General features: G+C 38.3%; 1 protein-coding gene across 3 annotated transcripts in view; it reads left to right on the forward strand.

The window, feature by feature from the left end:
- The window catches only part of RUNX2 (RUNX family transcription factor 2), a 173,309-nt gene that overhangs the window by 105,148 nt on the left and 47,392 nt on the right, over positions 1-20,769 (forward strand). For all 3 annotated transcript variants that reach the window (XM_043999540.1, XM_043999542.1, XM_043999541.1), the window contains one exon: positions 19,352-19,513. In XM_043999540.1, the coding sequence (XP_043855475.1) occupies positions 19,352-19,513 (162 nt within the window). The remainder of the gene's footprint in view (positions 1-19,351; positions 19,514-20,769) is intronic.

Genomic DNA, 20,769 nt, shown 5'->3' on the forward strand with positions numbered 1-20,769 from the left:
ATCAGTTTGTAGTCCTGTGGAAAATGGAAATTCAGTGCTAATGTTCTGAAGAATTAAACTCCCTGCAGGACACTGTGTGAAGATTTATGGAGCTGCTGATAGTAAAACATGCCTTTCTTAATTTAACCTTTTTAGTAACATCCACAGGCTTGTCTCTTTAAGCGGATTCCTCTTTTGTTTCCCTCATCTCCAGGAACTAATTTCCTTCTTGTTAAAATAGAATATATTAAAGAAAAGTAAATAAGGCAGTGTGCTAGGAAACACAAATTTCTTAAAGGCAGAATTCGTGTCTTTGGTATTCTATACTCAATTACAGTGCCTACACGTTTAGGTCATGTGGTTAATATTAATTTATGATTGGGGCAGCTAGGTTGCACAGTGGATAGAGCACCGGCCCTGGATTCAGGAGGACCTGAGTTCAAATCCGGCCTCAGACATTTAACACTTACTAGCTGTGTGACCCTGGGCAAGTCACTTAACCCCAATTGCCTCACCAAAAATAACCCCACAAAAACAATATTAATTTATGATAAAGAGCAACATCTCTATGTATTAATGTATTAATGTCTCATTGTATTAGTCTTTACCAGGTACAGAGAGGGTTTTTTTTTTTAAAACAACCTCATATTTAGTCTGTTTCCAGCAATCTTTTATATCCCTATCCCATTTTTTTCTTTTGCTTTTCCTTATATCATATTGTTGCCCCTTTCCTAGGTTCTTAGGGACCCTCTTCCCTTTTTCCCTTTCCTATGTCACTGAGAGAACTGGCCAATGGTTAGAAAGAGCTTAGAAGAGAAGAATAACTCTAAGTGAAATGTGTAAAGGACTTCCTCTGAGATGGGGAAAATGTGGCATGTCATCCCAATATAGTGTCCTACTTTTTCCAGGGTTTACTGATACTTAATTACAAGGTTGCTAATTTAGGGTCTTTCTAGACCTTGCTCATATCATGTTTCTCCATTTTTGTTGGATAAATGTGAATCAGGGATATAAAAGTGCACAAAAAAGAACTCCAAGAAGACAACATGGCGACTACCTGTTTGTTTTGTCTATGGGGTATTGTATTTTGCTAAGGACTTATCAGTTTCATGTGTTAATAGTATAATTCTTATTTTGTGAATTTCAGAGATCACTTGGAGATCCTTGGAATCCTCCATAAATTGGCAGCAGTTTAAGTCAACAAATATTTGTGCCTCCTACAGATAAAGCTCTGGACTAGGAACCGAGCCCAATCCTTGCCCTGGAGGGGCTTATAGTTTAATAGGAGAGATGAGATAGATACACAGATAAGCATAATAGTAATTAGGCAGCAAGTGGAGAGAAGTGTGCTAGAAGGAATTCAAGAGAGGTCATTTGCATTTTGTGGGGGGAAACTCCTTGCACTGGCATCCAAGACCCTCCACAAGCTGGCTTTTATATACTTTCCAAACTAATTTCAAATGACAACTTTTCTACATACTTTACATTCCATCCAAACAAAACTATTAGCTGTTTGCTGAACCTGACATCTCCCATCTCCATAACTTAGCATACACAGGTGGTCCTGTTTGCCCTCACCTTTGAGATTCCCTGGCTTTCTTCAAGGTTTAGCTCAGGTGTCACTTCTTCCATGGAGCTATTTTACTTGTGTCCCCTTCCCTTCCAATGTGTTAATGTTCTCACTCTCCTCAGATTACCTTGTATTAATCTGTATACTTGTTGTCTACTTCCAATAAATGTGAGGTCCTTAGGAGCAGGACCTGGTGTGTGTGTGTGTGTGTGTGTGTGTGTGTGTGTGTGTGTGTGTGTGTGTGTGTGTGTAGGGACTGTAGTAGTAGGGACTTATTAAATACTTTGAATTTAGTTGAATTTCATTAAGCAGAGTTTGTGAAGGGGGAGATTCCTCTGATACAGGGAGGAGGTGGCATGACCAAAGAAAAGAATGGCAAAACTCATATTAGAAATCCTTTTGCACGAAATAAAAAAATTGATAAACACTTCATATAACAATAATAAATGATAAGGAAAAAACATTTATATAGTGTTTTAAGGATTACAAGTCACTTTATAAATATTATCTCATTTAACTCTTAAAAAAAAACCCTGTGAGGGAAGGTGATATTATTATGGCCATTTTAGAGATGAGAAAACTGAGGGAGAAATGTCTGAGGCAAAATCTGAACTCAGGTTTTCAGCATTCCAAGTCCTGTGTTCTATCCACCGTGCCACCTAGCTGCATCTTAAAGCTGTCCCCTAGTGGGGATAATTTGTGGAAGAGCAGTGATGGGAAATCTGAGAAACATTCAAAGGAGTGTCTAGGCTTAAGGCCAAGGGACTGATGAATTTTCATCTATGTATTCTTTGGTTCAGGAGTGATCTCAGTCATCCACCTGTCCTGCCCTCCGAAAGGAAAACATGAAAGAATGTTGGATGATAGCCATTAAAGATGTATGTTCACAAGGGAGGAGACATGCCAGAAGGTTCTAAAATGAATCACAGAATCAATCAGTTAGAAGGGACCTTAGAGGTTATCCTAGGCAGGTGGTCATCCAGGTTTTCCTCCAATGCTTCAGGTGATGGAGATCTCACTATATCACAATGCAGCACATTCCATTTTTAATAGCTGTAATTATTATAATATTCTTCCTTATATATGTTGGACCTAGATCTACTTCCTTATAATTTCTACCCACTTGTTCTAATTTTGCCCTTTGATACTACATAGAGATATTAAGTGTAATCCCTCTGTTTATCTCATCATATCTTCCATCTTGTTCCTAATGCCTGGAATGGATGCCCCCGCACCACCCCCCTTCGCCCTCCCTCAACCCCCCCTCCACCTTTTCCTTGTAGAATCCCTTACTTCTTTCAAAACTCAGCTCATCCTTCTCCTATTTATGAAGCCTTTCCTGAGTGTCCCTAGCTGCTAGTGCCCGCCCTTCCAAAAATACCTCATATTTATTTTTCTATTTGTCCCATATACATCTATATGTATATGTGTTGTTCCTGACAATAGAATGTTAACTCTCAGAGCCAGGGTGATTACATTTTTTGTCTTTGTGTTCCCTATGCCTAGCACAGTGCCTGACACACAGCAGGTACTTAATAAATGCATATTGATTGCTCTAATAGTCAATAAACTTTTATTAAGCACCTGCTATTGTCTAGAAAATTATGGCAGGTACTTATACAAATATACAAAGATCACTAATATAGCATTTAAATATACCCCTTCCCCCTGCCAATACCCCACAATGACTTCTCTTTTCCTGGCTAAGTATTTCCTGTTCTGTCAACTGTTCCTCATATGATATGGTTTCCAAACTCTTTGCCATCCTGGTAATGCTCCTATGAATACACTCTTTGTTGATGTCTTTTTCCCCCCAAGTATATTAATTTAATGGCAAAGTAGACAATTACTCATAAATCAGGTCAATACTCTCTTAGTGATTAATGACAATTGACAGGCTTATGGAGCTTATTTTTATAATAACAAAATAAGAAATACATTTTGGGAATAACAATTCTAAGAAACTCTTGTTGAACATAATTTAAATGGATAAGGTAGGTCACTTGACCACTGTACTTCTTGGGATTTTTTCCATGTTGATGACTTTTAAGTTTAATTTTGGACCCTAAGTGCAAGCTTTTACCTTTCTCCTTACTGCATTTTATCTTGTTGATTTGGGTGCATTGTTCCAGACAGTTGAGATATTTCTGAATCTTTAACAAGAAATTCAACAAACATATGCAGATGACAGTACTTCTTGCTGGAGGAGAATCACGGTTTAACTAAAGTGGTTGTTGGCTGTGGTATGAGGGATGGATTAGACTGGGGGGAAAGTGATGCTTGTTTGGAAAGGAATCATTGTCATAATCCAGGATGGTCAAAATAAGAGAGTATAATAGTAAGGTGGTGACAGTGGAAATGGAGAAGGGACAGAGGAGAAAATGATGTTGTGAGTGTGGATTCAGTAATGACTCCTGTCATCTTCCTTATGAAGAGCTCTTTTAATATCACTCAAAAACAAACAAATGTCCCTGCTGCCCCCTGAAAATAGTCCAGCTTCTCAAGCCTTTCATTGAAGGCTCTTCAAAATATGCTCTGTATTATCTCAGTAGTCTTATTTCATACCACTCTTTGTCATGTGGTTCCAGCCAAACTATAGTACTCGCCATCTTTGGAAGAGTCCTTCCCCCCACCCCTACCTTTTTACCTTCATTCCATTTCTGTCTGTCTGTCTGTGTCTGTGTGTCTATCTGTGTATGCATGTATGTATGTATGTATCTATGTATCTATCATCTATCTATGGCTATCTATCATCTATCTATCTATGTCATCTCTACCTATCTATCTATCTATCTATCAATCTATCTATCTATCTATCTATCTATCTATCTATCTATCTATCTATCTATCTATCTATCTATCTATCTATCATGAAAATCAACCTGTCCTGCAAGGTCTAGCTCAGGGGTCATCTCTTCCTTAAAGTATGACTTACATCTTCTAGGCAGAATTAGTGTCTCTTTCTTTGTTTCTGTCTCTCTGTCTGTCTGGCTGGCTGTCTCTGTCTCTGTCTCTGTTTCTGTCTCTCTCTCTCCCTCCTCCCAGCTCATTATTACTCCTTTGTTATGTATCATTCATACTGTGAATTGGCCTACTTTAAACCTGACCTCATCCCAAACTCTCAGTGTAGCTACATTGATTTCTCTAAGAGCCTCTTCTATTTTTTTCCTCATAGAGATCATTTGTTATTGTGCTGATGAAATTTTGGGTTTTGTTTTTGGGGTTTTTTTGGGACAGTCTCATCCCTCTTCCCTTTTTTAAAGTCTCAAGCCATGGTGTCATAACTAACTTTTCTCTGAAATTTGAAAAATGCTTCCCTAAAATATAGAGGGTACATAGTATCACAGAACTATTAGAGCTGGGTGGTACCATAGGAAATTTTGTAGTCCAGCCCCTTTGTTTTACTGAAGAAGAAACTGAGGTTTAGAGGGATCAAGTGATTTGGTCCAGGATGTACATATTCTATGTGACAGATGAGATTCAAGCATGCCACTTTACTCCTAATCCATCACTCTTTTCTTACTACACTGCCTCCATTTTCTTAGCAAGCCCATCATTCTTTTCTTTTGACTCTGAGATGACCCAGTCACTTTCTTCCACGGTTCCCATTACTACCATTTTCCCAACTAGTACTTCACAGGATCACAAAACTTCAGAATTGGAAGAGACTTTTTTAGCAGCTACCTAGTCTAACCCATACCTCAAAAGAAATCTCCATTATGGCATAGCTGATAAGTGGTATTCTAGCCTTTGCTTAAATAGCTCCAGGAAGAAGAAACATATTAACTCCTAAGGCAAGACCTTTCACTTTGGGATAGTTCAGTTGATAGGAAGTTTTTCCTTATATAAGCCTAAGTTTTCCAATGAAAATTCTTGCCCTTTCATTAAGTTCCCTGAGAGCTAGAAAGCTATAACATATAAAATCCATGTTAGGTTCTCTAGGGAGTTTCAGAGCCATCCATCTTAAACAGAAATTCATTCCTCTTACATGGTCTCCCAGGAGTCTTTTTTTTTTTTTTTTTTTTTTTTTTTTGCATATGGAGCCTTGGGGTCTTTATAATACAGAAGAATGGAGTAAGGATTACAGAACCAGCTTTATACTCCAAGTACAGAGCTACTGTTTTCTTATTTCTACTCTGCCTCTTTTTTATTGAGAGTTTAAGCTATTCCAACTAGCTGTTCTCTTGGCCTTCTTCTCTATAGTTAGATGGGATCACACCATGTATCTATTTCACTACCACTATTGTTTCAGGGTTAAATATTAACATTAATTCTTCTCATCTCTAACTTTGGTCCTGAAGTCTTTAATAGAGTATAAGTTATGTTCGACTGTCAAAATATGTCTTACACAGCTGGCTAACCAATAACAACATTTTACGTGGTACAAACTAAACATGAGTATTGGTTTCAAATTAAGATTGTGTTCACAATGTGTTATTTAATACTTCATCAAATTCAAAGGGCTCAATTCTATTCCCAGTAGCTTTGTTGTTCAAAATTAAATCCAGAGTAGCAGTTCCTTTTCTCGATTCTTCAGCTTTCAGAGAAATGAAATTATGGTCAAAGAAAGTTAAGAATTTCTCAAATGCTTTGCTTTTAGCATAAGAATAGCTGACCTTGGGGCATCTCGGTGGCACAGTGGATAAAGCACCAGCCCTGGATTCAGGAGTACCTGAGTTCAAATCCGGCCTCAGACACTTGACCCTTACTAGCTATGTGACCCTGGGCAAGTCATTTAACCCCCATTGCCCTTCAAAAAAAAAAAAAGAATAGCTGACCTTTATATAACACTTTACAAAGTACTTTACATACATACTTTGTGAGGTTGGTACTATATGTTATTAAAATCCTTATTTTTTAAAATTTTTTATTTTTTGTGGGGCGATGAGGGTTAAATGACTTGCCCAGGGTCACACAGCTAGTGTCAAGTGTCTGAGTCCGGATTTGAACTCAGGTCCTTCTGAATCCAGGGCCAGTGCTTTATCTACTGCGCCACCTAGCTTCCCCCCTAAAATCCTTATTTTTTTAAATCCTTATTTTTACCAATGAGGAAACCAAGATTTGGAGAGATTAAGAAATTTGCTCATAGTCACAATGAATGTTAGAGATAGGGCTTTTACCCCAATTTTTTGTGACTCCTAGGTCAAGGTTCTATGATCTATTGATCATGCTGCCTTCTAGCAAATATTTTGATAGTTGAAATTCCTATAACTATTTTATCTTTCTTGTGTGATTTTTGTAATCTGTGTTAGGAAAGTGTAATCCATATTATCCCTCTGACTTGGCTCTCTGTATCATACTTATAACAATCTCATTTTTCTTTCTCCTTTTAACCTAATCCAAATGTTCCCCACCATATTCCCATTCTAATATTTGAGCATTTCAACACAGATATATTTTTAAAAAATATTATTTGCCATTACTTGAACATGTTCTATTAGTTTTGTCTCTCTTGAAAAAGGCATACCTTTCCACTATTTTATTTTAATCATGAGCTTATCTCACCAAGTCTCCTTGAAGCCTATATGACCATATTTATTAGCATGTGTTAAGATTTCAAGTTCATTTAAGTCTTTATTCATAGTCTTTGTGTTTGTATATGTGTAATGTAGACCTTAGACATTCTTCCTGATCCCTTTCCAGTTATTTTTTCTTGTGAACTATTGGGCATCTTTTCCACCATTATTCTTTCTATATGATACTTGGTTGTTGGTTGTTTTTTTTCTGTTTGAGTGTGATTTTTATTTTATTTATTTTTTATTTTTAATAGTATTTTTCCAACGTAAAGTTAGTTTTCAACATTCATTTTTGTAAGATTTTGAGTTCCAAATTTTTCTCCCTCCCTTTCCTCCCCCTCCCAAAGCCAGTAAGCAGTCTAATATAGGTTATATATTACAATCATGTTAAACATATTTCTACATTAGTCATATTGTGAGCAAAGAATAAGAAACGAAAGAAAAAAACACAAGAAAGAAGAAACAACAACAACAACAACACCAACAAAAGTGAAAATAATATGCTTTAATCTGCATTCAGACTCCATAATTCTTTTTCTGTATGTGGAGAACATTTTCCATCATGAGTCTTCTGGTGTTATTTTGGATCATTGTATTGCTAAAAAAAAAAAAGAGCTATCACAGTTGATTACTCTCTGTGATACTTGTTGTCCTCAATAGTATTACGGTTTTTTGTTTGTTTGTTTTGTTTTTGCAGGGCAATGGGGGTTAAGTGACTTGCCCCGGGTCACACAGCTAGTAAGTGTCAAGTGTCTGAGGCTGGATTTGAACTCAGGTCCTCCTGAATCCAGGGTCGCTGCTTTACCCACTGCACCACCTAGCCGCCCCCTGTGCCACCTAGCCGCCCCCAGTATTATGTTTAATAGTTTTATTCAGTCATTTTTTTCCTCCTATAGATTTCAGCCTAAAGCCCTCTTGATAAGGTTGGCAAGTCTGATGTGAAATGTATTATGGTGGTTACCCTTATGAGCTCTGGGAAATACCCATTCATCAGCCAAGGGAAATGAAGTTCTTTCTGGTACTCTTTACAAATAGTAGCATTCTTGTAATCCCTTACTTTATACATTGTAACTATCCAGTTTACAAAATGCTTTTGGCTAGGATACTCTGATTCATTTTAAGGGCTTCTTCAAGAGGTATTTCCCTAGCTCGCCTCTGTTACCACCCCGATGATAGAAGGAATACTTTTAAAATACCATCTCTCTCTTGCTTCTCTCAAATGTTAGAATTCTAGAGTGTTAGTGTTAGAAGAGACCTTGGAGATTGCTTAGTTTAATCTCATTTTATTGATGAGAAAATAAGCCAAAGATGTTAAATGACTTTCCTAAGGTCAAATAGCCAGTTAGTGGCAGAGCTGGAGCTACATTAAGTACTTTTCTAGTTGGTGTATTAAATGCTAAGTGGAGGCATTGAGGTGGCTTAGTAGATAGAGCACTGGGCCTAGAGTCAGGAAGACCTGAGTTGAGTCTGGCCTCAGACACTCACTAACTATGTGATCCTGGACAAGTCACTTAACCTCTGTTTGCCTTAATCCACTGAAAAAGGAAATGGCAAACCACTCCTGGATCTTTCCCAAGAAAACCTCATATGGGGTCATGACAAGTCAGACAAGACTAAATGCCTGAAGAACAACAAAGTGCTGGGGATAGAAATGCAAAGTGAAAACGATCAAAGGTGCTTACTTATAATTGGAGGAATAACATGTTTATCTATAAGTACTTGTATATATAAGATATATACATTAAAGTAGATACAGGGTCACTGGAAAAGAATACTCTCTGTCCTGGGGACTGAGACAGGTCTTCTGCAGAATGTGACATTTGAGCTGAGTCTTGAAGGAAGCTAGAGATTATAAGAGGTGAGGAGAGAGGACATTCCAAGTGTGGTGGATAAGCCCATGCAAAGTCATAGAGATGGAGTTGGAATGTTTTGTGTGAGGAACAATCAGAGGCCAGTATGGCTGGACCATAGCATGGAGGACAGTAATGTGTAATAAGACTGGAAAGATAGGAAGGGACCAGGTTGTGAAGAACTTTAAATATTAAACAGAAATACTTCTCTTTGTTCCCAGGAGTAATAGGGAGCTATTGGAATTTATTGAGTAATATGGAGATGGCAATGTCATACCTGCATTTTATTAAAATCACTTCATCAGATGTATAGAAAATGAATTGGAGTAGGGAGAGGCTTGAGGAAGGGAGAGACCAATTAGGAGGCTGTTGTAATAATCCAGGATAGAGGTGACAGGGACCTGAATCAGGATGGTACTTGTGTGAAGGGAAGGGGACTTAAATGAGAAATGTTGTGAAGAGAAAAATGACTAGAATCTCAGTCTCCTAATTTTTAATCCAGTATTCTTTCCATTTTATCACCCTGTTGGAGCTGTCTGTTTATCTGTTTGCAGATAGTGTTTTACCATAGCAAAAAGGAGCAGAAGATCTATGTGGTAATTCATTTTGAAATATCAACGTATGGACATTTGGTGCTAGCTGGGAAGGCTTAGTGGGAGGAATAGAATTTAACCTGATATTTTTGTGGTGAAATACTTGGTCAAAATTCCCTCTGCTTTCAAGTGGGGCTTGCTTTCAAGTGAGAATTGATGGATGCGTGTGTGGAACAATAATATGATGGAGATTTCTAAGATAGGAAATTGTGAAACCACTTCTCTCAATTGAGGTCACTGGCTTTCTCTGATCGGGGTGAAATTTGAGATAGTTGCCCTCCAACACGGTGGACTCTGGGTTAAGTTCCAGTCACTTTGATAGACCTAAGAAACCTCCAAGTACTACTCATTGTTTTTTCCTTTGAGAGGCATAGAGGTGTTGGGATCTGGAGAGAGAGAGAGAGAAAGAGAGCATGAGGACTCCAGCGGGTCCCAATTATCCAAAATGTGATAACCCCTCATAGCAACAGCACCAGGCTGGGGAAGAAAACAATAGCTTTTGACATTTCATGTTCCACAGAAGCTTACCTGGCAGTGTGAACAGGAAGGAGCTGTTTGTGTGTTAGTTTAGGCCTTGCCCCTGCTGACTTGTTTCAGCCCATCTCTGCATGAAGCTCAGCACCATGTACATGATATGCCCTGTTGTGAATCTTACGAAAGCAGTCCTTTCTTCACACCCACACATGCATAACAAAAATGTTTGCAAAAGGAGGACTGCTATTAGTAATCACTGAATTTTCAAGTATAGCCTTTAAAAAAATCCCTGAGACTTTGGAAAGCTTTCTGGCAGCTTTACTACTTACCCTTCCCCTAAGCCTATTATTATTTTATTATTATTATTATATGAAAGTTTTCCTCCTTTTCTTCTTTTCTTCTCCATTTCATCCTCCTCCTCTTTTCTCCTTTATCTCTTCTTCCTTCTCTTCCTCCATCTTTTCCTCTTTCTCTTCCTCCATCTCCTTAAGCAGAACCACCCTATTCTGCTAGGGTGTTCTCTACCCCCCGCCCCAAATTTCTGATTTCTGTTCTGTTAGCTCCTCTCTTGATGTCAGCAAACATGTGGGGTTTAAAGAGAATGTATTGGGGAAATTATTCTTCAGAGAGCACTATAATCTGAGAGGTTTCTCATGCACTTTGGCCTTTTAGTCACGGAAAGCCATAGTGGCCCAGGATACTTCTCATGACATTGGGCAGACTTCACAGTTCCTTACCAAGGGGTGGAACTTCATGAGGTCTGCCACCCACCTGAAGGGGAAAGTTTTGTTTTCTTACATGTAGATTTCATCTGAAAAAAATGCTTGCTTCCTCTTCAAGGTGAACTCTGATGCAAAGCAATCCTTAAACACAGTGAAATCCTCCCCCCTGCCCCCAGTAACATTTACTGAATCCCCTGCCCTGCTTGGGTACATTGCCATGTAGTGTAGGCTATGGGATTTTATAGAGTGGGAAGCTGATGCAGTCATTGCCTTCATGAAAGCCTGGTGGCAGGAACACACAAAAAGACTGACTTTTTAAAGAGACTCAGTTTGTGCTCCTGTGGTTTCTTGAAAGAAACCCTTTCCTCACAGATTTTTTTTTTAAGCACAAGTGTATTCTTTGAAGATTCTTACTTAAGAAGATTTAACAATGCATGATTACATATTGCTTTGTGTTAAATTGTTTCATGGATGTTTGTCCGGTCTCCCCAAGCAGACTGTAAACTCTCTGAGGTCTAGAGCCATGTCTATTGCTTCTTGTATTTTTCTCCATAGCACCTAGCACAGTGCTGAGCATATAGTTGGTTCAAAATACATAATCATTGATTGACTCACAGAGATGGCCTGTGAAAAATTCATTCTTTGTAGAACCTCTAAAATAGAAATAAACTTGTTAAAGAGCTGGGAAAGAAGCTTTAGCCATGGATTTTTAACCTGGTGTTCACAGAAGTTGATGGATTTCAGGGAGTCTGTGAATTTGATGATTTTAATATTTGGGTAGCTGTGTTTCAGTAGAATTGATTTTTGTTATGAATTTTAAAATATTATTCTGAGGAGTCCATAGGCTTCACCAGACTGCCAGAAGGGTACACGGCACAAAAAAGTTTAACCCCTGGGCTAGATTCATCTAGTCACTCAGGAGAGGACCTGCAGAAGAGTGTGAAAGTTTCTTGGGTTCTGGTAATAGTCTGGAAATCACGGTCCTCTTTGGTAACTGGGCCTGCAGAAAACTGCAAGAGCAGAACTGATGTCACAAGGATTCTTTAAAGAGCTAATTATGTTCCCTCTCCAAGGCTTTCAAAAAAACTTCTTTCTCAGACAAAGAAGAGGAAATTAACTTGAATTCCTAGCAACCATCTTTTTTTTTCTGTTGTAAAAAGAGGCTGCTGATTTCTTCTGTAAGGGGATACTAGTAAAACTCAAGGGCCCAGCAGGTGACTTACATTTGGTATCAGAGATGTTATAGAGTGTTAGAGCTGAAAGGGACCTTATAGATCAGGTAGTCAGTCCTACCTACTCATTTTACAGATGAAAGAATGGCCGTTCCAAGAAGGATAATAGGATTATAGGTCTAGAATTGGGAATGGACTTCAAAGGCCATACAGTCCAACCCTTGCCTTTTACAGGGGAAGGAAGTGAGACCCAAAGTGCAGAGGGAGCTTGCCTGAGGCTATAACAGCTGATGGGTAGCAGAACTGGGACTTAGACTGAGATCTCTTAACTCCAAATCTCCATCAGGACACATTTCTCTGTGTCTGGTTAGAATGTTAGCCTATTACTTGGATGGTTACTTTCTAACGTGTTCTGTGTCCATTATCGATAGGAGTGCTGAGGGACATGGCATCATCTAGTCTATTTAGACGTTTTTAAATCAACAACATCCTGCCTCAGACCTCATCAAGAAAAAGTTTGCCTCCTTGTGTTACACTGCCAGGAACAAGTGGCTCTAACACTACTTATTGTACACTTCCTCACCTTCTGCCCGGACCAAAGTTTTCTCTTGAAGACCTAGCTATCTTCTCTCAAGTTTGTGTTATATATTAAAACCATTAAAGCTTACATCCTCCCTTTCTTCTTTGGGAACAGATCTCAGGTTTCTCATTTGATAAATGAATGGATTAAAGGATTAGATTGCTGAGGCATGGTGCTGAGTTTAAATATTGCCTCAGATACCCACTAGCTTATATGACTTTTGGAAAGTCACTTAACACCTCTCTGCCTCACTTTCTTCATCTGTAAAATGAAGTTAATAATAGCACCTATCTCCCAGGGTTCATCCCCAGATCAAAGGAAGAAATATGTAAAATACTTTGCTGACTTTAAAGCCCCATATAAATGTAAGCTATCATCGTCACCATGTCTAGGGTCCTTTATTGCTTTCTATAGTACCCTGTCCTTTTTTGATGCTTTTGGATATAACATCTTGTTCTTCAGAGCTTCCAGGAGTTTGTGCCCAAAACCGATCCTTTTAAGTGCACATGTAATGTGTATCTTTAAACTACATAATTAATATAGGCAGGCTTTTGGACTTTTTTCAAGGCACAACCAAAGTACCATCTCTTACAAGAAGCCTTTCCAAATCATCCCAGGTCATGGTGACCTCTTCCTTATGTAATCATTTTCTATATACACTATTTCACATTTACTTATTATATATATATATAAAATATAATTTACTTGTAATTCTCAAAAGAATGCAGATTCCTTGAGGCCAAAGACCTTTGCATTTGCTTTTGAAAAGGGAGGAGATACTAGCATAAGGAGTTGGGAATATGGGGTTATGAACAGTGCCCAACTGTCACACAATTTAATAGTCCCTTGAAACATCAGTGCCTAGCTCAGTGTCTTTCTCATAATAGGTGCTTAATAAATGTTGGTAGAGGGGGCAACTAGGTGGTGCAGTGGATAAAGCACTGGCCCTGGCTTCAGGAGGACCTGAGTTTAAATCTGGCCTCAGACACTACTTACTAGCTGTGTGACCCTGGGCAAGTCACTTAACCCTCATTGCCCTGCAAAACAAAACAAAACAAAACAACCCAAACAACCCAAAACCAAAACCAAAAAAAAAAAAATCCCCAAACACATAAATGTTGGTGGAATTGTTGTTGAATCATTTACTGCTGTACCATTTTACATGACCCCATGGAAAAAAGTCCATTTTTTTTTTCTTGGCAAAGATACTAGAGTGGTTTGCCATTTTATCCTCTGGTGTGTCCCCATTTTATAGGTAAGGAACTGAGGCAAATAGGGGGGTAAATGACTTGTACAGGGGCACACAGCTAGTGGGTATCTGAAGCTGCATTTGAACTCAATTCTTCCTGGCTCCAAGCTGGTTCCCTATCCACTGCACCACTAGCTGCCCTTAGTAGAACTGAGATACAGCTATTTATGCGTTTCTACCTATCTGTGAAAATCTAAAATTGTGACAGTTTTGAAAAATGTACTTTACATATTTTACAGGGAAGGGCATTTGAGGCCTAAAGTGGGGAAGTGGCTTGCTGAGGTCAGAAGAACTTATGACTGAGTCTGGAACTCAGATCTCTTAAATCCAAGGCCATAATCCTTTGCATTATGAGATTCATTTTAAAATTCTTTAAAAGTACACCAGGGGCAGCTAGGTGGCGTAGTGGATAAAGCACCGGCCCTGGATTCAGGAGGACCTGAGTTCAAATCCGGCCTCAGACACTTGACACTTACTAGCTGTGTGACCCTGGGCAAGTCACTTAATCCCAATTGCCTCACTTAAAAAAAAAAAGTACAGCACCAATTCTCAGTCCATCTGAGTCTGTGTTTTCCAGTTTAGCCCCTCTCTCTCTTAAGGGTTATAGCTGCTTACGAGAAAACTCTGACTGAACACAGTTATGTCAGTGTCTAGTCCCAGGCCCAATTGGATCAGGGTATATGATTTGCACCTCTTTCCTCTGAGAGACAGAAACCAAGGAAGGACCTTTCCACTTAAGAGGAAGAAGGGGGAAGGGATTTTAGGGAGAGGTAAGACACCCAGGCACACCCAGAAACAAATCAATCAGTCTAATTAAAGAAGGGATTATACTTACTCCCTAGAACATTAGACAATGAGATGGAGACTGAAACTTCAGTTTCCTGTTTGTTAATAGTCTATCAACAGAAGTCAATGCCAGTATGCCACAGATCTAAGTTCTCCGCCCTGTCCCTGTCAGTGACCTCAACCGATTAGAGAAAATTTGAAAGAGCATCTTTATCACCTGTCTTGACTCATCCCAGTTCTTCTAAGAAATTATTTGGTTTCCTCGGTTCTTCAGGAAGCTGAGACCACAAAGCTTTTGAGAGTTCAGGTTAAGATAACTTTTTTCCCCTACTTTCAGAACCAGTCTTCTGAAATAGGAAATATGCGGTATTTGTATAGCAGGATGATGCCATATAATAGGGCCTTAATGTTGCTTAGAGATCCTTAATATTATTTGGTAATGTTAGGTTACAATGAATGAGCAAAGGCAATAAGCCTGTTTTTAAAATCTTGAGTTATATGGCTTTTATTGGGCATTAGTTTCTTTACCTGAAATTCTAATCCTTTCCCAATCTTCCCTCTGAAATCATCTCCAATTTATCTTGCATATATTTTGTTTGTACAAACTTATTTACATGTTGTCCCCCCCCCCAGATTATGAGGTTCTTGAGGGCAGGGACTGTTTTTGTCTTTCTCTGTATCTCAGACACTTATTAAATATAATCCTGGCACATAGGAGGCACTTAGTAAATTGTTGGTGACTTAACTTTGATCTGAGAACATAACAGGCAAAGAAGGGAAACATGGCATAGGCATTAATAAAAATAAAACAAAACTTCATGGCATGTATAAAGAGAGACAATATGGAGTCAAAAATCTTGGGTTTGTGGTAATTTCATACCTTTTTGGACCTCAAGTTTTTCATCTATAAAATGAGAGGATTGGACCAGATGGTCCAATCAGTTCAATCAATGATCTTTAGTCAACTCTAAATCTATTGGTCTGTGAATTTCTGAAGTACCAGGGGAAATTCTCCCTGCTACTAAAACAGCTATCAAACTTAGGGAGCCCATTACTTTGAGAAGCAAGACAAGCTATTGTACTGTGTAGATGGCTGAAAGAAGGATTTAGGTAAGTTAATGGATGACAGTGCCATTAAAGGTTATCAGGGGATAAAAGGGTTGTTAGGGAGGATAGATATCACTAACCTTTTGTGTCATGTATCATAGAGGGCAATTCTACTTTTTTCCATGAAACCTTTCTTTGGAATGCCTGAACAAGTTGTGGTATATTATTGTAATGGAATATTATTTTGCTATTAGAAATGATAAGCAAGATGGTTTCAGAAAAGCCTGGGAATGCTTATATATGAACTGATGCAAACTGAAGTGAACAGAACCAGGAGAACATTGTGCAGAGTAACAGCAATATTTTACAACTGTGAATAACTTAGCTATTCTCAGAAAAATAATGATCTAAGACAATTCAAAGGACTTAGGATAAAAAATGCTATCCACCTCCAGAGAAAGAATGAAGTCTAGATGCAGATTCAAGCATATTTTAAAAAACTCTCTTATTCTTGTTTTTTTTTTGGGGGGGGGCTATGTTCTTTTTTGCAGCATGGCTAATATGGAAATATGTTTTGCATGACTACATGTATAATCATCAAAGTGTTTGCCTTCTCAAGGATGGGGGAAGGAAGGGAGGGAAAGAATGAATTTGAAACTCAAAAATTATAAAAATGCATATTAAAATTATTGTATGTATAATTGAAAAAAATGAAATCAAAACATTCTAAAACATACCCCAAAGATATCAATTTAAAGAACTTTTTAAACGTTCCTTTGTCAGATTGTCAGATTTGACCCATCAGATAATTCTTATGTGAGGGAGGTGAAAATCATATAATCTTCAGAGAGCAACGTTGAAGGGTTAGCTAGATTAAAACCTGATTAGACTGAACCCAAAGGTTTCCTTTGTTTCCTAAGATCTTTAGAGAAGAAGGTACCATTTCCTTTAATAAATTTTACCAGTGATAACTCTCCCAATTAGGAAATTCTTCCTTGTATCTAACGTAAAACTTAATGGTTGCAATTTAAGTCTTTATAGCCTCAGTGGCAAGGATAAATAAAAGGGCACCATTCTCCTTATTATATCATCTCTTTTTATATTCTTGAGGTATTTAACATCTCTGTAACATCTCTGTCCTTGGAGATTTAAAAAACAACAACAACAACAACAACAAAAACCCGTAGTTTTGCTGGATGGTTTACACATTTGTTTGATGGTAGTTCTAAGATTCTATGGAACAATGATTAAATTAATTTACTTGAGATCATAGATAATCACAGGATCATAGATTTAATGCTGGAAGGGACCTCAGAGGCCATCTTATCCAACTCCTTCATTTTACAGATAAGGACATTGCAAGTCACAAAAGTTAAAATTAATATTAGCTCATATTTTATGTGGCACCACATAAGGTTTAAAAAGCACAAACGTTAAGTCATTTGATCTTCACAACAACCCTGGGAGGCAGGTACTATTATTATCCCCATTTTGTAGGTAAGCAAACTGAGGCAGATAGAGGTTAAGTGATTTGCCCTGGGTCATACAGCTAGTAAGTGTCTGAGACTGAATTTGAACTCAGGACTTCCTGACTCCACTGTGCCACTTTGCTAGGGAAACAATTCACCCAGTGTTACACACATAGTAAGCGAAAGGCAGTGCTCTTTCTATTGTACCATACTTGTTCTTCTCATATATAGATTAAATACTCCTAATTCTTTAATTTATAGCCATAATGCCACTTTTGTATGCCAGTCATTTTAATTGTTCTTTTAACATTTTGAAGTTTTTTACATTTTTTCTTGGTTTGAGAATCTCATGTATAATTGTTATTAGTCCTATTTTATATAAAGAAAGAAATGGACTTTGGGAAAATTTAGATGACTTTGCAGAATGTTGTAGAAAATTGGGATGGAGAGAAGGTTAGCCTGAGTTTCAATTTGAGGCCCAAATGCCTAACTCAATGTCTAACTGTCTCTAGTTCCTTTCTGTAGTGAAAATTTTGCTTGAATAAAATGTTTTATAAGACTGCTTTCCAGTCCAGTTCGGAATCATTCTCTTCCCAGATGAAGATCATTTACCATTTCTCTGAATAGTGAATTACATTAATGATGCAAGGCAGGGAAGTATGTCAATATCAGGTATAACAACTACCAGTCACTCAGATTTGAAACACTGCCAATCTATACAGTTCTAGCCTTGGAATTGTTAGAGCACAGAAGTTCATTACATTTAATGATCAAATATCTCTCAGATTTCTAAAAGAAGAGTTTATATTAACCATTTACTATGCTGAGCCTTCATGTAAACTGAAAACTTAAGGGGTTAATTCCCTCAAAGATAAACTGAATGGGATTTTCACTCATGCTTATGTATTTATAAATTTCCATATATGACTTTTTTTAATTCAAGGAAGCATGCTCCATTTAGACAGCTCTTCAAATAAATTATGTCCTAACTGAGCAAATAAACAATAAGTAGCTGGAAGTACTTTGGCTGTATGTGGAAAAAGCATGCAGTGGGATGGTTCAAGGCTGGAGTGCTTTCAGAAAATTCATCTTCATATAGATACTCATGTCTTCAAGCCTGAATTCTAATGTACTAGTGTTTTACAAAGCAGTAACTAAACTTATTTCCTCTCAAATAGTAGTCTGTAAATTTGGGGGGGTGGGGGTGGGGTAGGGGAGTAAGAGAAGAATAGTAAAAATTTTTCCTGATACATAAAATCCGATTCAGACATATTCTAACTAGGGAAAATATCCTTGCTGTGTGCAGGAGTTCTAACAAATTAACTTGTGATAAGTTAGGACATGCTTGGCTTCTTTTTATTTTTTTATCAGCACTAAAAAATGTCTATTACAGAACTTTGGTCTTAGTCTTGAAATTCTAACCCTCACCTAAAAGCAAAGCTATTTGAAAAACATCCTTTTGGAATTATAGTATGTACTTACTTTGTCTATTGGGTAGTATACTGCCACTTTCCTCAGTCTACTCAGCTTTAAGATATTCCCTCTAAAGAATCTGTTGTAGTACATCAAAAGACATTGTCAGCTTTCATCCGCTAACCCTCACCAGTTGGCGGCCCATTATTACTATTATTATTGCAGTGACTGTAGGTAACAGTAGGCCACATTCCAAACATATGACATCTTTGGGGCAAATGCTAATGGGATTAAAAACACTTCTCCCATCCTCCTCCTTTGGGTCATTTTCTCCAAGTCAGACACCCAAGTGCTTTATGCTAAAGCCAAATGATGAAGGGGCACCATGGTCCTCTTAATGGTAGCAGGCTTCAGAATTCAATTATCTTTTTGCTTAAAGGCAGTTTTCAAGGTCAACGGAAAGCATAAGAAAAATTTACTCTATACTCTGCCTCCTTGCATTTCCCCTCTTTCTCCAACCCCAAGAAACTCTGGGCTCCGTTACCCAAATAAATAGAACTGTGTGATTTTATTTAAGAACAAAGGAGGATCAACAAATGTATTGGTTAGGTATGAAGTACTATGTAGTACATTTTACATATTTAAGCAGGTTAATTCAGAAATGTCTATAAAAGATTTTGCTGATTGAATTATGCTAGTGAAGAACCAAGAATAATCTTGAGAAGGGTTACAGTGTGCTGTTTTTATTTCCAATAGAAGTCTCAAAGTTGGGGATATGGAGTAGTCATTCTTTATTATTCTCCTTTTTCCTACTTTATTTTTCCTAAATTTTGCGATGACATCCATGTTTACATCCACGTTATCCAAGGTTATAGTTTCTGGTATCATAAATCTTTTTTTTTTTCTGTTTCTTTTCTCTTTCCCCTCTTAGACCCTAGGCAGGCACAGTCATCCCCTCCATGGTCATATGACCAGTCTTACCCATCCTACCTGAGCCAGATGACATCACCATCCATTCATTCCACCACCCCTCTGTCCTCCAGCCGGGGTACGGGGCTTCCTGCCATCACCGATGTGCCCAGACGAATTTCAGGTAAAGATCATATTTCAATAAAACCCAGAAACACATAATGGCATAGTGGAAGTGGGAACAAGGTGGGCCGAGATGACCTTGTATAAATTTAGAAGGGGAGTGGGGAAAGTGTGGCAACCTGGAGGAAGTTATCTTCCAAAATGTGAGTGTCAGGGCCCCTCAGATTTTAAGGCAGCAAGAAATGAAAAGTCATCAAACATTAGTGTCATTTTCTTAAAGATGGTATTTCCTTAGCACATTATCTTGCTGAATAATATTCATTATGGGAAACCCCATCTAATAAGCAGGGATTTCCACCCCCACCCCCAAAGCCTCTCTTATTCCAAGCTTCCCTCAGCTTGTGTTACTTTCTTTGCTTTCCCCACCTAAATACATCTAAATACAGGATTATGGATTGATGACATAACCCTCTATTTATTTCTTCTTTTGGTCCTAAACCCTTTCTCTTTTAAAGTCCCAGGAGTTCAAGAAAACCAGTTAGTTCCCTGAGAACTCTTGTGTACTTAAGATTCTTATCAGAAACTGGTCTAGTCACTTCAGGGTGCAGAGTTACCCTGCAGATACTGAAAAAAGTTATGTGGCCTCAGACTGATCAAAGTCGAGAGGCAGCTTTTTCTTAGCAGTCCATACCAAACCTATCATGCCGGCACTTCTGCCTGTCGCATCATGTGCAGGAGTGCTCACGCTGCCATTGTCTGAAAGTCACTGCGAAGACTCTTGGGCCACTGTTTTGAACAGTCTGGTGGCCCTCCTAATCTCAGATGATCCGTTTTTGAAAACCCCAGGAAGGGTCCCATGAAGACTGCCGACAGGCAGTAAGAGAAAGAGCCTCTGGCTAAATGACAGCGTGTATCACATGGATCGAGCAAGTTTCAGTTTTCTAAAACAACAACAAACAACAAAAAAGAATCGGATTCTGTGTCTGACTTCCTGTGTTTGCCAGACACTGTTCCCCATCCAAGTATTTGGGCCCCATACACCTGTTTGACTCCTGGCCAGGTTAATTTCTTTCTTTCTTTCTCTTTGTGTCCCTGTCTCTGTTTCTCTCTGTCTGTCTGTCTGTCTGTCTGTCTGTCTCTCATTTTCTGCAAAGCTCGCAGCCGTTATTCACTCCGCTGAGTTGCATCACTGACAAGTTGAACCTCCGCCAGCAGGCTTGCAGGTTTTGATTAGTTCAGACTCCTTTATTTCTTTCAACTTGGGAGGAGGGAAAGCTTTGTTTCTCAAGCAAATAGCAGGAAAAGTTCTCTCTGGTC

Source organism: Dromiciops gliroides, chromosome 4 (assembly GCF_019393635.1).
Source record: "Dromiciops gliroides isolate mDroGli1 chromosome 4, mDroGli1.pri, whole genome shotgun sequence".
Taxonomy (NCBI): domain Eukaryota; kingdom Metazoa; phylum Chordata; class Mammalia; order Microbiotheria; family Microbiotheriidae; genus Dromiciops; species Dromiciops gliroides.